The 15,884-nt window shown below is 31.8% G+C and overlaps 2 protein-coding genes across 3 annotated transcripts; both read right to left on the bottom strand.

The window, feature by feature from the left end:
* Positions 1 to 9,634: 9,634 nt before the first annotated feature.
* Positions 9,635 to 10,189, bottom strand: LOC133701960 (cell wall / vacuolar inhibitor of fructosidase 2-like). The gene has a single exon (XM_062126155.1). It carries the CDS (start codon positions 10,187 to 10,189, stop codon positions 9,635 to 9,637), a length of 555 nt encoding a protein of 184 aa, XP_061982139.1.
* Positions 10,190 to 11,626: 1,437 nt separating this feature from the next.
* Positions 11,627 to 15,557, bottom strand: LOC133700974 (uncharacterized). Of its 2 annotated transcripts, XM_062124718.1 has the most exons (10): positions 15,418 to 15,557; positions 15,135 to 15,285; positions 14,988 to 15,044; positions 14,690 to 14,742; positions 13,939 to 13,990; positions 13,358 to 13,423; positions 13,214 to 13,273; positions 12,976 to 13,018; positions 12,427 to 12,471; positions 11,627 to 12,162 (listed from the first exon to the last, which is right to left on the bottom strand). In XM_062124718.1, the coding sequence occupies exons 2-10, from the start codon at positions 15,244 to 15,246 to the stop codon at positions 12,099 to 12,101; spliced, it is 552 nt and encodes a 183-aa protein (XP_061980702.1). In that variant the 5' UTR covers positions 15,247 to 15,285; positions 15,418 to 15,557; the 3' UTR covers positions 11,627 to 12,098. The 2 variants fall into 2 exon arrangements, with proteins under 2 accessions (XP_061980702.1, XP_061980703.1); XM_062124719.1 differs by lacking the exon at positions 15,418 to 15,557 and having other exon boundaries at positions 15,131 to 15,277.
* Between the last annotated feature and the right edge of the window lie 327 nt (positions 15,558 to 15,884).

Here is a 15,884-nt window from a genome sequence, read left to right on the forward strand (position 1 = left end):
AAAGTTGACTAAGAGGATAAGACCAAACTAGTTTATGTTTGATGCTTTAAGTTGAGGGAGATGAATTCGAGAATCTTTGACTGTTAATTAACAAAAATAATAATTAAATTCTTAGTATAATCACCACTTTCATGTGTTTTTTCTATTGGGATATACAACTGAAGCATTGCTATATTATTATTGCATAGGATTTATATTTATTTGTTTTTAATTAGAGTATGAACATGAAACAAATACTTTAGTTTTCTCCATCTCTATTTATAAATGAAGTAAATACTTTTTTGATAATCATAGGTGTCTGAACCAGTTTACACGCGTCTTGATTAATTTTTAGGGACCTTGAAGTTAATGACCATGTAAGCCTCCTGAAACCTTGAGGTTTGTGACACTCAAACGGGTAATCTCTAAGAAGCAAATTCAAGACTTGACCAGTTGAGATACACCAAAAGGTTAAGTAAATACATGTGATAAATTATATTATTAGTTGTTGTTTGAAATGCATTTTTTTTATGTATAATATGTTTTTTTTTTATGTATTTCACTTTATTTTAAGAATGTATGATTTATTGAATATGTTAAATAATATTTATATAGTCTTATTTATTAAGGATAGAATATTATTAAGGATAGTAAATACATGTGATAACATATTTATTGAATATGTTAAAAATTACTCTATTTGACATCAAGTCCTTGAAGCTAAGAGATATTTGTCATGGAATCCAAAGCGAATTTGGGAAGGAAGGAAGGAGACGAAGATTTTCAATGACATTGTAGGGTCTGTAATAGCAGCTTGCATGTGTCAATGTAATGACGTCCTGTGAATGCTATGCTCTAATCAATTTAACTGATATCTATGCTGCAAGAGGAGACACGTGTTTTTTCTAGGAATACCGTAGACTTCACATGTGTATTGTTACTGCAGTGAACAGCGATTTATCTATATTGCTACAGAAAAATCTTTTTTTAGCTTTTTTTTTATTATTATTATTACAGTCATGGTAATAATGTAGACTAATATTCAAATAAATAAATGAATGAGATTAGCATTATTTTTTTTATTACGAGGAAAATCATGCAGGCATGTATTTTGTGAAAACAACCTTATAGATATAACACATTAAAAAAAAATGATACTAACATCCTGAAAATTACGCCAACATGGTGATTTTTAGGATGACATTCGATTTACTTAGACAATATTATTTTTTAGTTTTATTTTTTAATATTTTATTTGTTAGAAATTGAGTTTCAAATCTTTTTTATTTATTAGAAATTGAGCTTCGAATCTTTTATATTTTTTTATGGGGTTATTGAGTTTTTATTGAATTTTTGTTTCGTTATTAGATAAGATCCTTCAACATTTGATTTTTTAAAATTTATTATTTATTTCAATTCTATTCTTCAATATTTAATTGATTGAGAATTAATTTCCATGTTTTTTGCTTTTTTTCCTATGAGGTTACACAAATCTTATGTCCATAATTGCGGGGGTTAGAAGGTTAACATGGTTTAGCTCGAGTTTTTTTTATTTTTTATTTTACCCTTTAATATTGAGTTGTTTGATAATTGAATTTTATAGTTTTATTAATTTTCTTTCGATGGGGTTACCTTTGCTGTCACAACCACGTCGCATATTTAACATGCTAATTCAAATGGGTTTGGATCAGTTTTTTTTGTTAATTTTTTTGTTGTATTTTTTATTTATCTTATTAAATTAATTGAATTTATTAAACTTAATCAAGTTAATAATACTAGCCTTAGATATATATATATATATATATATATATATATATATATATATATATATATTGTTTTTTTTAATGAGTACTTGGATTGCATTAATATTTTTTTAAGTTTAAAAAAATTAGAGTAGCCCCGTGACATAGCATGCCACGTATATGATGGGTGGACATGAACAAAGTTAAAGATCCAGCGGAGTTGCCGTGGCATAATAATTCCAGGACTCAGTTAGATTGGAAGACAAAAATAAAATAACAAAAAAAAAAAAAAGCGAGAGAGAATACCATGGTACCGAAAGGCAAAAGAAAATAAAACAAGTAGTCTTGTATATAATGACTCGAACACCTATATTTGTTTTGTCAAACCTAGACTGGGCAGAGATTCTCATCCATTTTTCATTGAAGAAGAAGAATTTATAGATTAAATTATTTACTTTTTGGATGCTCCTCCCACTGCTGCAAAATCTATGGCAGCCATAGAGGGCTGTTATTATCTTTTAAATATTTTTTCGTTTTAAAATATATATTTTTAAAAACTATATTTTATATCAATCCATCAAAAACAATTTAAAAACTTAAAAAACAAAATTTAAATAAAATAAAATTTTAGAATTTAATAAAATACTGTTTGAATCATAGTATTGATAAGATTGGACATCCTCGCATAAGCAAAGGACACCAACAAAAGGCTGAACATGATGTGTAGAATAGAAGGTCATTATTATGGTATGATCCCCCCACGAAATAATCATTAAATTATCAATAATTTAACTGATAGAACATTAGGATATAATTAATATTACCGTCAAATCAATGTCCGATGGAACCCATTCCTGGTCCGCTAATTGTGCCTACAATATAATAGAAACTGTAAGTTTCTCATATGCGAAACAAGTGGCTAGGTCTTCTCTTTTGAATTCAAACTAATCCAAAAAAATCATGGGCCAATAGAAACACGCACAATCAGCTAAAAAGTACAGCCACATCCACGTGTGTCTGACTCGGCTCGACATCTCAACCACATAACGTGGCCATGACAAGGTTACAACACCTGGGCTATGATTAATTAACAAAGCAGAGCGGCCTCCCGGATGGTCAAGGGATCATGAAGAGAATGAGGAGGCCAAGTATATGGGTTTACGTGGTCATGACATGATTAAAATAACGATTAGAGCCGTCTTGGCACGATTAAGCGATAAATGAGGACTGTTGATTGAATGCATTAATTTTAAGTTGCAGAGTATGTTTGTTTTTCATTTTAAAAATGTTTTTGAAATAATTTGGAATTAATTCTTGCACTAAATTCAATATCATAGACACACACAAACAGGTGTGTGTATATATATATAATCCCGAGCCTAGCAAGTCAATTTAGCGATGCTTAGGGTTTGACGACGAAAAAGAATGTAGCTTGGAAAAGAGGTCAGCTTCATGGTGTTCACACTATTGTAATGTTGAAATTTTGATTCTTTCTTTCTTCATGATGCAAGTTTCCAGAAGCCTCCAGAATTTAGCCAAGAAAATGAGAAAGAAAAAGAAAAACATGTTTTTTGACTGAGCAATTAAAGGGTGACATATGGAGCTATTTAGTTAGTGTTTTTCGTGCATCAATACCGACAAAGAACTAATTTAGTCAAGGCCGTCGAGGATTTTTCCAGCCTGAGGAATTGCTAGTCTACCATTGAATGTAAACTAAGAATATTAAAGGAATTAGTCAAGTATTTAATTATATGCTTAAAACTAATCTTCCTCTAGCAGGTTCTAATTGAGTGTTTAGGAAAGAACATTAATTCATGCATGCAGCTTCCTTCTTTGGCTTTGGACGTTGGTTAGGTATTACTAGTTAACTTACTCGCTGGTAAGATCAAAAGTTAATTTCTAATACCAGAAAAATCAGTATTTGCAGGCATTATTAATGTTTTAATTAATAAATTAATTTCAATAAAAATTAAAAGACTCATTTGGATTACGCCCTTGCTTGGCCTGGGTTTTAAACTATATATATCATATTAAAACTAATTTTATATGATCTGGTTTCGTTGACTAAACAAATCTAATTAATTATTCTATGGACTCAAAAAAAATACCATTACAATCCATGGTATTTCTCTTTAGTTGTTACAGTAGGTGCCCTTTAGGTTTTGTCGATTGAGTCAATACTCAAATTAATAAGCACGGGAAGCTTAAAATTAGCCCCCGTATATGCTATCCAATTCTCTATATCATCCTAAAACCAGAGATTTTGTCAATTGAGTCCTTAGTTGTTGAAATTTTCCATTTAGGTTCATCTATGAAAGTCTATTAATATTTTCCATCAAGTTTAATAAAGTAATTTCCATTTTATTGTATAAAATATGCACATTAAATGGGAAATATTTAACAAAAACCGATAAAATTAATGACCCAAATGAGAAACACACTGAAACCTTAGGGACACAGATAATAAATACCTTTTGTTTAGGGATGAAACTGTGAATTTGATAATGGGTAAGGGACAAATTGCGATTTTTCCTACATTGAATTATTAAACACCTGCCTAAGGCCCTAAACCATGGTCTGCTTGGTGGGATCCCTTTCGACACAGGCGGCTAGTTCGAAAACTGGCTAAGCTTTGTTGCTTTTGCCCAAAGGAAATGCTGGCGCCGCACCAAAATGGTCGCGTGTGGCAAGATTTTATTGGTAGGCATAGCAATGTGGCACTGGTCTTGGTCGGTGCTACTATTATAATGTATAAAGTTAATTAGCAATAAAAAAAACAAGCTAATTAAGAGAATGCTTTTTTGTAGTTTCCCATGCGCAAAACTTTCCCTCCGATTAATGTTGTAAGAGTTAAACGAGAGATGAAGAGATCGAGCACAAATTATTGCTAACAAACTCCCTTTCCATCCTCGTGAATTAGTAGTATACTAGTTTCTACTTCTGTGTTACGCTGCAGAAAAGTATATTTAAACGTGAAAAAAATATTTAATTTCTTTACATTGTTATTAAATTTGTTCATCAAGATAAAATTCTCTATTAACATATTCTTTGTTCATCTTAATTAACACAACACAATGTTTTTAAATGAAATCATTATTTAATTTGTTTTTTTTTAATATTTCATGATTATTAAAATAAGTTAACAAACAATCTTGTAAGGTTATGCTACTTGTTCTGTATATGTGATGGCATTAATGACATGCATTATTTATTTCCTTTTTTGGTGAGTCAAGGGATGCTACTTGTCTGGTATATATATATACGTTGTTCATCTCGTAAGGGTGTGCTTCTCCTCCATTTGAGCAAACCAACACAGTTCTGTACAATCACAATTCATGGTCAGAGGAATAAAACCTAAGGAAGGATGCATGGTAATCCCACCGGCGGGGAAAACATCCAGTACATTGAGAGGAGACACATGCATGGCCAGTTCGTTGAGGAGGTATAGGTGACCCAGTCCACTAAGGAGGGAGACACGATTAGTTTTGAGGGATGTGCATGCAATCCACTAAAAAAAGGACGTGAAGCCAATTCATCGAAGAAGAACGTGAAGCCAATTCGCCAGGGCGGGCACACGGCCGACGACGGTGGAGAGGACTATGCATTTTTATAAAAGAACCCGAATTTTATACCTCATCGTTGTCTAATTAGTATTTCCCTTTGGGAGTTAGTTGAGAATATGGTCTAATTAAGATTTGAGTCTTGCTCCTTCTACTTTTGCTTTAATTTTGTTACGTACCTAAAAATGAGAAAGGTCCTTTTATTTTATTGATAATTTTATAAAATTTTAATTTTTAATATTTAGCTTGACTTGAAAGAAAAAAGAAAAAAGGTGGTTACACGAGTATTGAAAATGTTATACCATCATTCTCTCCTTTTCCCTTTCTTTGACTATATTTTAGTATGATGTGATTGCTGCAAATGAAACTTATTTTGCACGGAAGAGAAGGAGGGATGGGGCTATAATTGGGGGGGTGGGAATAATGTAAACTTGAGGCCCCTGATTGGGAAAAAAGAGAGAGAGTGGAAGATAGTAAGTATATTCAAGGATTTAGAATTATTTTGGGATGGTGGGGATGGTAGATCTTTTATGATGGACTTTTTTTTTTTTTTTCCATTTGTGTGTTTGGTAGATTGAAATCCGTTAGGTATATATATCAGGGCATAATTTCACACAAGACTTTGAATTTGGCCTGGTACTGAAATTGCAATAAATCCCCTCTTTTAACTATACTTCTTCATTTACTTTCTTTGACAATCTATATGCAGCAATCCTTTTTAAGAAAAAAAAATTGTAATGGACCAACTTTACTCATTCGATATTGATTGAATTCCCGAGCTACCCACAAAATAAAAATAGGATGGATTTTTGTTCCTAAAAAAGAAGGTCATGTGGGTATAGAGGGAGAAGGAAGGAGATTTGTGAGGAAAAGTAAGGAGGAAGAAGTGAGATGAAGGCCTGTTTGATATTTCAATTCAATTATGTTTTAAAAAAGATTTAATTTTTTTAAAAATTTTTAAATTATTATTTTAATATTTTTAAATAATTTTAATGTGGTAATATTAAAAATAATTTTTTTAATTATATTTTCGATCGGCTCGAAATCAAGGTGCTTTGGTGGTGGACCTGGTGGTTGTTTTTGCGGACAAGAAATGATGGTATTTATAGTGATTTGATAGTGGAGAAGGATAAGGAGATTTAAATATTAAAACAATTATAATGGAAAACATGTAACATTTTATACGCAAATTCTTGACTTAATTTATAGAATAAAACCAATTATTTGAGATTGGATATAACTTCGGTATATAAAATATAACCTTTTGAAGTATAGAAAATGTTCAAAATTTAACATGTTCAAGATAAATTAAAAAAAAAATGATACGCCTATTTATCTCTTTTTTTCCCCCCTAATATAATGTAACCTAGCTCTGATGCTGACAGGACAGGAGACCTTTTGAAAATATGGCATGTTAGAAGTCACTAGTGTATTTTGTTGAATGATGCAAGCTCCTACCTTACCACTCAGGCACTCATCAACAATTCTACAACATCCTGTGAAATTAGTGCAGATTCCTTGCCTGGTTCTGGAGAATCTTGAAACACCGGCATAAGTTTGATGCACAAGATGTCAACATCAGCTGCCTAATTTCGTGCTTAAGAAAAGCAAATTGGAGTGCTCTCCTTTCAATTATGATTCTACAATTGAATTGAATTTCAATTTTGAAGGGACACTTGCTTACCGTATGAAACAATATTGTTTGTGCCATCATAAGAAAAGGGAAAAACAAATAATCTTAGAAATTTACAAAAGGACATTCGTTTTTCCGAATGTCATTCCATTAGCAAGGTGTTAAGTACCATTTCGTGGGGGTAGATTTAAGCATTCCATGCATAAATCCCATTTGTTTTTATATTTTAAAAGTGTTTTTTTTTTAAAAAAATAATTTAATTTTTATTTTTTTTAATTTTTTCAAATCGTTTTGACATGTTAATAATTAAAATTAAATTTTAAAAATAAAAAATATTATTTTGATGCATTTCAAAGTAAAAAATACTTTAAAATAATAATCGCTATTACAATACCAAACATGCTCTTAAACAGATTATAAATAAAGTTTAAAAAATGCTCAATTACTCTTATTCTTTATTATCAAATAGTACATCTTAAATAGTTTTATGACTTTTTTAATATTTTTTAATTTAAAATTCAAGTAAAAACAATAAAGACTTTCTTGAACACGTTAGTTCAATTATGGTTGGCAGACATATAAATCAAAATAAAAAAGAACTTATAAAAACCTTAAAATAACAATAATAATAATAAAAAGCAACCTGGGCTGGAGTTGAGTTCAAGAGTGCTTGAGCTTTGTCCAGGTGTAGGCTCGTATCCAGGCCCGTTGTTTTTTTTAAAAAAACTATTCATGCACAAATGACGCGCTTCTCCGTGCTCAATGGAATTTGGGCAAACTTACTGGATTAAAACGAGCGATGATTATAATGTTAAAAATCCTGAAAAAATTAATATTATGTGATGATATGGTTCAATCTTAAATTCTTAAAGCCTCTTAAACACAAATCACAAATCTAAGCACACAAAAATCTATAAATAATAAATTAAACTCAAGCGTTTCCTCTGGGATTATTTTTTCCCCTTGCTGTGCGTACAGGCTTGTCCATGCATGCTGTGATTGCAAGAACCTACCATTCTGACTTTTGGTCCGCCCAATTAACACAAAACCAAGTCAAACATCAAAGAATACGAGTGATCGAAAGGGAGGTGAAACGACCTTGGCCGAACACGTAAGGTACTGAAACTCCACCTCTAGCTAGTCATCGATCGTGGATGGGAAATGTCACAAAATACACCAGTTTCTCTCGGACAACTGTGAGATTCTTTGCTAGCCAACGAAAAGCCTAAAATCCTTGTGTTCTTCATTTTTCAGAGTGACAAGGGAAGATGGAAACATGAGAATAGTTTCATTCGTCCAAGATGGCTTTTATGAATCAAAACTAACACCTTTCAAAGATCTTGAGGGTGGCAATTTCAATGGTGATACAGATGGGCAGGGCAAGAAGACAATGCAAACCATATATCGGCATGATCCTGACGCCACTCTACATTTAAGGGTTTTGATGCGGACATTACCGGTGAATTGAAGGGTTTGGTGGGCCATGGCTAAGCAGCTGGCATGGCGCATGCCCCTTGTATCCTAATGACAGTGCAGCCATTATCAAGGGGAAAAGACCCTGTTATTAAGCATCTACCGAACTTGTCTGTTCAATTGAAAACTCATTGATCTGGACATCTAACCGGTTTGGGTCAACACCGAAAACCGTAATTGCATTGACTATTTAAAAAATATTACACCTTTTAACATTATACACTTATCACTTCATTATTTCTTTTATATATGTTATGTATTGCAAAATATATTTATATATCAATAATTACATCCATCCGTTTAATGACCCAGTAGTTACCTCATCCCGGTCTTTCCTTGAGTTTAATAACATTGAAAAGAGCCAAAATCAAATAAAAAAAATCTAAAGAAAAATAACCAAACTAAAATAAATATTATTATTATTAAAAAAATTATAAATTTGATTTGAAAGATAAAATTAAAAACTATAACTATAACTATTATTATTGAAATAAAAAAATTTGACAAAAGAGTAAAGAAAACATATAAAAAATAAAAAAGATACCAAATTAAAATAAATATTATAACTATTAAAAAACAACTATAAATTTTATTTGAAAAATAAAATTAAGACCTATAAAAATTATAAAAACTTTAACAAAAAACAGAAAAAAAATGACTGAATCGAAAAACATAATATGAAATACCTGAAAAGATCCTTTGCAAGAGTTAAATGATTTTTTGTTTTTTACTAGTAATAAAATCTTTTTACTGCACATAAATATAATTAAAAAAAAATAAAATCCCTAAATAATTATCAAATGATAAATTGACTTTGCTCTTAGAAAGGCAACATCCTAATAGATTTTAAAGAACTAAAATAGTCATTTAACTATTTTAATCTATAATAAATAAAAACATCTCTATAGTGAAACCTCATGGCATTTTAGCTTTATCTTTTGATTTAATATATAGAATGAAAAGGTAACACGTTATTCAAGAATAAGGTATTCCATCCAGAGGAAAAGCTCCCCCTTTTTTTATAGATTTTTTTATTTCATAATATGGGTCTGAGCCCAAACTATAAAAATTCTCAAATTAGCCCATTTAAAACGAAAATATGCGAGAAGATCACCACAACAATAAAATTTCCAACACAAATCAAAACATAATAATAGCACCCCCATTCAGAATCGCAAGGATAATGCCATTATTCTCGTAGAATCATTTGCAGCACTACTGTAATAAGAAATTGGTAGCCCTTACAATTAAGATTTATTCAAACGAAGAAGGGAAACAATGCCTTCTGCAACAGTACCAAGAACTGCCAAATCATGATTCCTGAGCCATAAAGGTGAGAATTCTGGTGCTTGGAAATAAAATTCTTGTTCACAACTCGTACCTAATGCACCTCCGATGTGTGCTGAATTCTGTGCTTCACGATAAGACTTAGTCCCTAGTTGCTCAACAGCCTTGCGAAAATAAACTTTGTCAGCACTCTCATATTCCACCTCACACCTTCGTAGAGCTTCCTCAATTTGTCCATCTTTCTTGTACTTCTCTTGCAACTTTGGGATTTCTCGAAGAGTCTCTGTGGCGTTTGCTATGCAGAGATCAAGAATGATGTAAGCTAGCTCTTTGACGTTGGTTGCTTTAATGGCACGAGGGTCTGATCTGAGGATTCTCACGCAGTCTTCATATCCTACGATTATTGAGCAGGATTTCTCTATTAGATCAGGTTGTTTATCTTGCAAAGTTGCAGAACATTGGCTTGTTGAGATCATGAGAAGTAGTAGAAGTACAAGGAATAAAGAAGGGGCCATTTTTGCTAATGCTAGATTGATTGGATATGATCATATGCCTACGATATTTTCTAGATTGTCCGATTTCAGACACCACAAACAAAAAGAGTTGCCCGGGTCGTGGATCCCAACCAACCACATCTACAGCTTTTAATTTCAACTGATGACAGATCATCATGTAATTAATTATCTACTTTGCAAGCAACCTTCTTCTCCTCCTTTTTTTTTTCTTTTCAAGGAAAGGATGCATTTTGTATTATAAAAGTGGTTATGATTTAAAATGTTTTTTATTTAAAAATATATATTTCTTAAAAAATTATTTTTATATTAATATATCAAAACAATTTAAAAATAAAAAAATATTTTTTAGTAAAAAATAATCAAAATTTAAGGGAATATAGAACCTAAATCAGCCTCCGTAACTCATTTAACATATTTAAACATATGTTATTAAGATTTTAAATTTAATATTAAAAAATATAATGATTAAAAAGTTAGATAAACATTCGAAGATTAACTTGATATAAAAAAAAAATTAAATAAGAAATATTAAAGTACTTTGATATTACACATGTTTTCAGAAAATAAAGTGTGATTTCTTAATTAAGGTATTACAGGAAAATAAAAAAGATGATCAAATCTTATAATTTTTTTTTGTAATTATCCCATAATTTATTAGATAAACACAATCTTTAAAAGAAATGTTATGTAACCTTTATATTAGAGAATTGCATGAGCACAATCTTTGACTATAAATATAAACTACAGGTTGATTTTTTATTTTTATTATTTTTTAATTAGGTAACGTGAATAACATTTAATTAAATGATAAATATCAATTTAGATTGATTGACTTAATAACTTTTTTAAAATATATCTATCATAAAATCGTAGAATTATCCCACGTCTGCACACATATTTTCTTGTGTTTTTCAGTTTTTTTTGTGCAAAACATAATCAAAATAAATAGTATATATAAAATGTGAAAAATCTAATTGGGGTTTTTTAGTCTATATATATAGATAATTAAATAATGAAGTAAAATTAACAAACTATGGAATGAGAATAACAACATCATTAAGAAAATAACCCTTATTACTCTGTATGATTAGCCCGTATAATAACAACAGTAGTTCTTTCTTCATTTAAATCAAGTATCAGATAAATACTCAAATCAAGGAGTCTCAAACGAGCCCCTACTTGGACATCTAATTTGGAGGCCACACATTTAAAACCATCTGATAAACAGTATAAATTTGAAAAGCTAGGCGAGGACAGCACTTGTCCTATCAAATCTCAAAAGCTCCGAAAAGTCTTTTAAGAAGACGAAGAAGATAAAAGAAAGAAGAGAGCATTTCTTACTGGTTCCCATGCCTGCTATAGCATCCACCCTCTCTTTGAGGTGAGCTTCATTAACCAACTCAAATATACAGAGAAAAAACAACTGCAGGATAATCATTTAAAAGAATATGAATTTTGTTTATTGATTAACTAGTGTGAAACTATTGCAATTGAGGGGTGGAAAAACAGAGAGAAGCTTGATGATGGCACGAGCTATTAGCTACAGGTTTATTAGGCCAATATTCTCGTCCAATAAAGGTACAAGGGTCTTTCAAAAAGTTAAAACTCCTTTCACAGAGAATCCCTCCAAATCTTCTTGAATGGCTGATGTTGCTGCTTAATGGTATGAACCTGAGTTCGGGTTTGTTTTGGCTGATACAAATTATGAAGCTAAACCTATCCGATTTATCCTCACCTCCCCAAAATCTCAATCTTTCCAAAAAAGAAGTTTGCAGTATATGTATTCTGTCCAACAATGTCATTAGTGAATTTTGTGATTCTAATCACTAAAAAACCAATGGGGGATCAGGGATCATAACAGTGAAGAGAACGACTACCAAAACAGGTTACCATTACAATGTCATCCATCTCATGTCGGTGGTTGCCATGTCCCTGGCTTGAAGGTTGAACCAGATCCAGTTGGTTCTGAATGCCTATAAAAAAATACGAGAGCAATGCATGAGTATTATTGTGGAAGAAAGAATCATGAAAGCAATGGAGATTTTAACACATTGCATGGTATGGACATTCATTTGATATGTTAAACGTGGTAAACACATTTCATAGGCAGTTCCCATAATTTTGCACCTTACCGTGCCTCATGGATGCAACCTTCAACAAATAGCCAGTCGTGATCAAGTTAACATAAGTTCTTTATGACTATTGTATCATGTGCATAGCATAGATGCTTTACTTACTCTGACAAAGGTTCTTTTGCTTTCTCTCCCCCAGCTTCTCCCTCTCTGCAAAATTTAACAACTGATGTTATGGCATGGACAAAAAACTAGCTCCACTTGCAAGGATGTAATTGTAGGTAAAATTTCAATTGCTAGATATATTTCAAGGCACGGTACAACAGAAGCTTTAATATTACAATACATTATGACACTGTAAAAGCTTGGATGATTTATCAGAAGCACAGTAAAATCTTATGATTAAATAAAACAATATAAGCTCAGGTGGTCGATAAGGTGGCCAGCTTCAAAGCATCACATGTTCACGCACTCATGCATGGGTGCAACCAAGTCTTGGAGCAGACCCAAGAGGAGAACATCATTGGTTGAAGAAGCAAACTGAATTGAGCACTGGTGGCTTAGAAAAAGAATTACAGCCAACAGAGGTCAATTAAGATGACAAAAGTTTTTATTTTAACTAGCAACAGAATGGGTGATCTCTGACCTCACAATCAAGGTAAGCGATAAAATGAAATTATCTCAAAAGCTGAAGACAATTTTTAGCTGACCCACCTTGCTCTATCCACTGCATCTGATTCTTCCTCAAGATTGTTACCTTTGAGAAAAAGCACCATAATGTCATCATGGTTAGCACAGAAGTCGGCAGAGTTGAAAGTATGCATGTAAACATGTGTTATATTCAAAGTCAGTGGGCATGACATGGTAAAAGTAAATCCTGCATATGCAATGACATGTTTTGCAGCCAAGAAATACAATCCTCAATTAATATTTCAGTGAAAGAATGTAATACCCTCAGAAGCAGTAGGAAATTGGCGAACGAAACTTTTCAAGTCTGGACCTCCAGTTTTACCTGTAAAAATGGTGGATTAATATCAACAATTACATCAGCATGATTACGCTGTTAAAAAAGTAGATTTTGGCTTTAGCAACTTACCAGCGCTTGTGGATTTACGAGAACTGCCTTCTCTGGCTCTCCTTTCCTCTTCTTCTTGCTTGAGAACTTTCACAGAAAAATAAATACATTGATTAAGATCCTTGACAAATCTAAGTTAGTTGTGTGAAGTAGAGAAGAAAATGAAAAGGGTATCTCAACTGTCAACTTTTGTAAATCAAAAACCTTCAAGAAAGAAACAAAAATTGTTTCTCAAATTATGAAGAAGACATAAAGAAAAGAAACAGGGAAAGATATGAGAAGTCAAGGTCTTCAAAAAACCATTTATAAAACATATAGATATACAGTGCCCTGAAGAGACTGCATCATCAAACAAGTACTCACTATGTAGTTAAAATTTAAGGGTTAATTTAATGATTGAAGGGCTGGTTTAGGTTAGCTTGGGTGTTGTGAGCAGTATGGGAGCTGTGGCAATGTAGCTGCAGAAGTTGGAGACAAAAACAATAAGTAGGAGACAGCAAGCAATATTATAGGTACCAAGCCAACAATAAAACATAAATAATATTATTAACCAGAAAATAGGAAGAAACAGAAAGATCTATATAATTCTACAAGCAACTTACGAGCCACATTCTGCTTCACAAGTTCACGCCTAGCCTCCATCTCAATCAGTTCCTGAAGAAAATCAAGTATATTTAAAGAAGAATAACGCAACTCCAACATTGTAGCTCACTAAAATGATAAAGAAGTAATAAAATAAACACTTATTTCTCATGTGTGTCTAAACTCAATTGTCCATCCACAAAATAGATATTCAAAAAGGCACAACACACTAATAGTGCATTTTACGTGTCAATGTTAACTTGTCCAGAGAGACCAAGAAAGGAATGATGAAGTCAATTCAGCCTCTGATGCAGTACTGTTTGTTTTTCATCAAGTTACCTAAGGAAAGAAGATGCCTTGGATTTATTTAACAACCATTCAAACAATCCACATTTAAAATCAATCAAAGAAGAGCAAATTTATTGTATAGAAAACATCTTTAAAATCCGAAACCCCTTTGTTACTGCACAAAAATAATACTACCCCAAATGAGAGTAGGATTTGATTCCAAGTAACTTAGGATAACACCAAGGGATGAGGCATGATGAATACATCATCCAAACTTTTTATAATAGCATTCACTGAGTTGCCAAGTGGTGACGAAGTGCTCAAGACTGAACAATAGTTTTCGTAATACACACAATTCCAAATTCAATGTCTAACACACATACTCTTAAATATATTTCAGCTGGAGAGGACTTCTTCTTCATCCCATTTTTCTTTATGCATATGTGAAAATAAATAAATAAATAAATAATGTCTCTAACATACCTCAGGAGTTGGAGCCCTTTTACGCTGTCCATTCAGCCAGCATATCCATTCAACTACAATACCCACATAAACATACATTCAGTGTAAGGAATAAACCATGCAGAAGAACCAAGTTTCACAGCAAGTCCCAGCAACATATCAATAACTAGAAATAACATGTATTTTAACAATCATGAATGGACTTAACAGCTTATTAGAGGCAACCAATGGATAAGAAAGGGTTATTTGATGACTAATGATCCTCGTAATTCAGTACTGTATCAGAGAGGGGAAAATTTCCAAGCCTTAAAATTTGTACCTGGAAGTGAGGTTGGATCCTCCTCCCCTTTGAATATTACCCATCTTTTCTCTTTCACTGAAACATCAACAAATATACAAACTAATAACAAGTGCAAAGAAAAGAAAAGACACAAATTTACAACAGGAAGAGGAGAGACCCACTTACTGATACCATCGATCTCTTCTGTTCTGGTGAAGTAACGGTTACCTACTTTGTCTACACCCACCAAAGTTCGGTTGCTCAAGTACCCAGCAATCCGTGCCAACAGCTTTGACATCTCTTTCTTTCCTTTTTACAGACTTACCAGATACGCACCCTGAAGCATGCATGATATACTTCAAATCAAATCAAAGGAGATCAATAATTGAATATCTAACAACCAAATTTGGCCTCCTACAGTTTGTGATTATCCATAAAAAAACCAAAAAAAAACCCAAAGAGAAATTACCCGTAGAAAACCTAAAAAGAAAAGAAACAGAATGACAGGGATGAGCTGAATGAATCAGGGGATCTCATAAGCCTAAAATGAGTTGTTCTCTGGTGACTACAAATATGTCCCCGACCTAATATGATTATTTAAATATCAGTCCCTCTCAGTTTTCTTACGACAAAATTGAATTTATTAATTTCATTTCTATTAATACAATGTCATAATTTTAAAATATATACCTTGAAGAAAATGTAAATAGAACTTTTTATTTTTTTCAATTGGAAAAAAAATAACATATTTTTCTCTTTTCGTTAAATTATTATTTAAGGTTTGTATATGTCATAATTTTAAAATATATACCTTGAAGAAAATGTAAATAGAACTTTTTTCATTTTTTAATTGGAAAATAAATAACATGTTTTTATCTTTTTGTTAAATTATTATTTAAGGTTTGTATAAGTGGTGTGTGTGCATACATTAATTTT

Source organism: Populus nigra, chromosome 8 (genome assembly GCF_951802175.1).
Source record: "Populus nigra chromosome 8, ddPopNigr1.1, whole genome shotgun sequence".
Taxonomy (NCBI): Eukaryota; Viridiplantae; Streptophyta; class Magnoliopsida; order Malpighiales; family Salicaceae; genus Populus; species Populus nigra.

Excerpts from the sequence above, each read along its gene's own strand:
- LOC133701960 (XM_062126155.1), bottom strand. The coding sequence starts at position 10,189 with ATGGCCCCTTCTTTATTCCTTGTACTTCTACTACTTCTCATGATCTCA.
- LOC133700974 (XM_062124718.1), bottom strand. The coding sequence starts at position 15,246 with ATGTCAAAGCTGTTGGCACGGATTGCTGGGTACTTGAGCAACCGAACT. Across the intron at positions 15,045-15,134 it reads AGAAGAGATCGATGGTATCA|TGAAAGAGAAAAGATGGGTA; the intron begins GTAAGTGGGTCT and ends TTGATGTTTCAG. Across the intron at positions 13,424-13,938 it reads TGTGAAGCAGAATGTGGCTC|TTCTCAAGCAAGAAGAAGAG; the intron begins GTAAGTTGCTTG and ends TTTCTGTGAAAG.